At 37.3% G+C, this 4,982-nt stretch overlaps 1 protein-coding gene and 1 pseudogene across 1 annotated transcript; one reads left to right on the top strand and one right to left on the bottom strand.

The window, feature by feature from the left end:
- Positions 1-827: 827 nt before the first annotated feature.
- On the top strand, positions 828-2,529 carry LOC107945555 (IQ domain-containing protein IQM2). Its single transcript, XM_016879610.2, has 5 exons — positions 828-1,264; positions 1,349-1,529; positions 1,610-1,786; positions 1,875-2,216; positions 2,302-2,529. The coding sequence occupies exons 1-5, from the start codon at positions 837-839 to the stop codon at positions 2,440-2,442; spliced, it is 1,269 nt and encodes a 422-aa protein (XP_016735099.2). The 5' UTR covers positions 828-836; the 3' UTR covers positions 2,443-2,529.
- Positions 2,529-4,623, bottom strand: LOC107951001 (uncharacterized; annotated as a pseudogene).
- Positions 4,624-4,982: the final 359 nt, after the last annotated feature.

Below are 4,982 nucleotides of genomic sequence, written 5' to 3'. Positions count from 1 at the left end.
TAATAATGTTTATGTTTAATATGAATAATGCTTTATCTATACTTTTATGAGTTCTTCCCGCATTTTATCGACCTTGCACGACAACATCTTTGATGAAAAGTTATATGTCAAGCTCTGTGATCACACATTGTGAGGGTCACACCTCTTGACATGAATAGAGTATATTTTGTGCATGCATCGCATTTTTCTGTCGTCCTAACACAACAACTCAAACATATTAATAAGTCAGCTGGACTCTAGGGAGTATAGACCTAATATGGGACCGACACATGGACCCTTGAGAAAGGTCGATGATACTCGACGCTCAAGGATTAAAGAAAGAGGGTGTTTTTCTATATCCTTGTTCTTATATTTTTTCAAACCAATTGACGTGTCATAAAAAAAAATACAAAGACAAAGCTATTTTCAGGTCATTAATTTTGTAATTTGCTGTCTCTATCTTCAACTATATAAGCCACCCCATGTCCCAACTTAGTAATGGTAGTTTCCATTTTTGCATCCAGATTTCAAAACACTGTCTTCTATTTCATTCCCAGTTAGTTGTACACAGTTCAAGGTAATATATATATATATAACTCAGTTCTCTGCTTTCATATGGTTTTCATGAAAATGGGTGTTCTTAGTTTCTCTCTGTTCTCTGATTAAGGGCTATCGTTTATCTTTTTCACTGAGTTTGTTCTGGATATATGTTTACAGGTTTTAGTTCTAACATAAATGAATCTTGCTGGGTTTTTTTGTAACATTGATAATTTGTGTTGTTCATTTATTTATCATATTAAAGGGCCTTATTAACTGCAATTTGTTTGACAGAAAAAATCTCTGCTCATCCTTGTCTGATGGGAGTTGCTGTTTCTTCCCCATTTGCTAAACCCAGTGACGTGAAAAATGGCTTACAATCTGTCACTGTGAAATCCATTCATTTTGATGAAGATGAAGCCAAAACACTTGTTAGATCCATCAGTTACAATAGTTTAGAGCCAGAGCCATTGATATTAATATCTGTTGGTTCTAAAAAGATGGTATCAGAGGGATCGGTTAGCTTCAAAGGGCTCGATTTGGAGCAATCGGTTTCGGCTAAGTCGCCTCCATTGGATAAACCAGAGAATGTACCCATTAAAGCTTTCATAGAGACCCCAAAGCAATCACCAGTTTTTGATCCAAGTAATCCACAACATGAGGCTGCAATAAGGTTACAAAAAGTATACAAGAGTTTTAGGACAAGGCGAAAGCTAGCGGATTGCGCGGTTCTTGTCGAGCAAACATGGTGTGTGTGTGTATACTTCCATATATGCAAAACTTTTTTGTTTATTTATGGTTTTATGTAATGCAATTATTTGTTGCAATGTAGGTGGAAGCTTTTAGATTTTGCAGAGCTGAAGAGGAGTTCTATATCGTTCTTCGACATAGGAAAACACGAAACGGCAATTTCGCGTTGGTCAAGAGCAAGAACCAGAGCTGCTAAAGTTGGTAAAGGTTTATCCAAGAACGAAAAGGCTCAAAAGCTTGCATTGCAACATTGGCTTGAAGCAGTAAGTCCAACGAACTTTGGTTAATTTCCCCTTGTTCTTCATTATCTGTTACTGATGTGGGTTGATTCGGGTTATTTCAGATCGATCCGAGGCATCGATACGGACATAATTTACACTTTTATTACCATCAATGGCTCCACTCTCAGAGTAAAGAACCCTTTTTTTACTGGCTGGATATTGGAGAAGGGAAAGAAGTAAATATCGAAAAATGTCCGAGATCGAAGCTTCTACTGCAATGCATCAAATATCTCAGTCCGGTGGGTCTTTTATTTCTTTTTCTTAAACCCAAGTCTACCTCGATTTATATTCGAAATGTTACTGAAATAATATTTATCCACTATACAGATAGAACGGAAGCCTTATGAAGTTATGGTGGTAGACGGGAAGTTCGTATACAAGCAAACAGGGAAGCCTGTCCATACCATCGAAGAAACCGGCGATGCTAAGTGGATTTTTGTCCTCAGTACATCGAAGATCTTGTACGTTGGTGTGAAGAAAAAGGGTACATTTCAACATTCGAGTTTCTTGGCAGGTGGTGCCACTATTGCTGCCGGAAGATTAGTTGTTGGCAATGGCATCCTTAAGGCAGTTTGGCCACACAGTGGACATTACCGTCCATTAGAAGAGAACTTTAACGACTTCATTTCATTTCTAAGGGAGAACAACGTAGATCTTAACAATGTCAAGGTAAAAAAAGGGTACTATTCTTTTTGCAAATGAAAAGAATGTGCTGAGTATTGTTGCTGATAATGCTTGTTTTTGTTACATTCAGATGACTCCGGTGGATGAGGAAGGAAACTTGGCTGACAAGCAAAGAAGCAATAACCATCTTAGATGTAACTCGTCTGAAGATGACTTTAACTTCGAGGCTGATGAGATCAGTGTCAAAGACTCGATCGATCAAATACGGTAGTTGATTCATGGGGAATATGAAACCGAGTCAAGGAGGTTCCACAGCCTTAGCTGAAAACAATGTAGCTATTGTGCCTAGTTGTAATAATGACAATTCGATGGATTCGTCTTTGGTGGATGGTTATGCGATAAAGGAGGAAACCGTTACTTCGGAACTGGATTCATATGAAAATCATGCAGATAATAAGGTGGAAGACCCTTCCTGATGAATTGCTTCTTGAAAGGGTTAACTCTAAAACAGGATCCACATGCAAGTGGAGTACAGGAGCAGCCTAACAGATTCTGGATTGGTTATACAAAGAAAACCCTCGAAACTCCAATTCTGCGCTTGGGAATAACTGAAGAAATAAGAACCTTGAGTTTATCTGTGCTCAAGACGAAAATTTCATGACAGAGAAGCATCCATTCCTAGAGTGCAGTATTAAAAAGGAACACTTGCAGCTAACATACCACAGTCACAAGTACATTCTTAGTTAATTCATTCTTTGGTGTGAACAGAAAGATGATATATGACTTGCTTTATCATTCTTTTAAAAAACCAGATCCCCTGTACACATTTAAAAAAAAACTATCTTGTACCATACTCTAGTACAAAATTTGCTTCACTATTTGAATACAATCTACAAGTGGATTCACAAGATGTGGAGCTTCATCCTGCATGCACATCAGTAATACAGCAATGAATGATCATATTTGTTAACAGAAAAACCTGCCGAACCATAGTTTCATGAGAGAGCAAACTTGAGGGAAGTGGCCAACATTAGGAGAACGACAAAGTCTTCTACGGCATCAAAATCCCTGTAGACTCTTCCAAGTTTGATGCTTTCCCATGGATCCTTGTCACCCCATGCTATCAAGACAGGACACTGCATGAAGAGAGAACAAGCAACATAAACTAACATGGAAACTGAAGGGAAAAGAAGACGGCATACGAGAAATCAGTTTAAGAAACTCATTTTAACCTGCAGAAGTAATTCCTCGGGCAGAAGACCATCCGAGTAGCAAATGAACTCAAGAAAAACATCAATAGCACCAGGCCCAAGTCCTAGATGTAGAATAATCTGAACTAGTTCTTCGGTCACTTGAGAGGTGCCATGGTAACACTGAAATGTAACCCTATGTGATTTTGCTAGAACAGGAATATTTTTCCTCCAATAATTACTGCAGTAAGCAGGACATTAGAAGAACTGACAATTAAGTATGTACACATGGAACCAAGTTATTTAAAGGAAACCTTTGAAACAAGAAATAATTGATACACATCTTAAACATGCATATACAAACTGCACATGCACCCAATGGACAACATAAAAAATACAAAAAGCAGAACTATATTGAGCAATGTTGCAATTGACAAAAACCAATCACTTGTTTGCCAATGAGATACAATCCAACGACATCAAAAAGTAAATTAAAAAAAAAAATTTAGGCGCCTGGGTCCTGCCAACCCCTCCCCCTATATATATATATCTCAAACCTGTTTTCTCTCATCATCGATTCCTGTTTTTCTTTCTATGCTTCTCTTTCTTCATCAATCCCTATTTTTCTTTCTCTGCTTCTCTTGCAATGGGTAAGTCTTCTTTATTTCGTTTCACTTTACCTTCTTATTTTAACAGCATTCCTACACAATTTTTTGACATTTTTGAAAATTCAAACAAGATTTGTAAAAGCCCATATCCTAACCTGAAAACTCTCGCATTCAATGAGAAATTAGTAGATCATGCTAGGAAGCACCATTATCCCACAGTTGTTTATCTGTGTGGCTAAATGGAACGACATCAAAAAAGTAATTTTTTTTAAAAGTTTTAGGGGCCTGGGTCCTGCCAACCCTTCCCCCTATATATATATGCTGCACATGTTTCTCTCATCTTCATCAATCCTTGTTTTTCTTTCTCTGCTTCTCTTGCTTTTCTCTACTTCTCTTGTAATGGGCAAGCCTTCTTTATTTCGTTTCACTTCACCCTCTTATTTCAACAGCATTACTACAAAAGTTTTTGACATTCTTGAAAATTCAAACAAGATATGTAAAAACCCATATCCTAACCTCACAACTTTTAAATTCAACAAAAAATTAGCAGAACATGCTAGCAAGGACCAGTATGCCACAGTTGTTTATCTCTGTGGCAAAATGGAACCTTAGAGAGTCAAGCCAAATACTGCTACTTTCAACACCTGGATTCATGCATACGGTAAGCTTCATCGACTTGATTATGGTTTATCTGTTTGGGGCAAAATGATGAAAATAGGTTTTCAACCCACTGTTTATACTTTTTCTACTCTGATGAATGGATTTTGTATGGAAAGGAGAGTTGATCAGGCTATTAAGTTGTTTGGTGAAATAAATGAAACAGGTATGCTTCCTAATATAATACTTACACTACCTTAATCAATGGGTTTAATATCATTGGGGATATCGGTGGAGCTGTTAAGATTTTAAGATATTGGAAGAAAAAGGCCTTGATCCTAATGTCATCACCTACAGCACTCTCATTGATTCACTCTGTAAGAAAGGATTGTTAAAGAAATGTCTCACTGTCTTCT

Source organism: Gossypium hirsutum, chromosome D13 (assembly GCF_007990345.1).
Source record: "Gossypium hirsutum isolate 1008001.06 chromosome D13, Gossypium_hirsutum_v2.1, whole genome shotgun sequence".
Taxonomy (NCBI): domain Eukaryota; kingdom Viridiplantae; phylum Streptophyta; class Magnoliopsida; order Malvales; family Malvaceae; genus Gossypium; species Gossypium hirsutum.
This window is presented reverse-complemented; position numbering and strand designations above follow the sequence as displayed.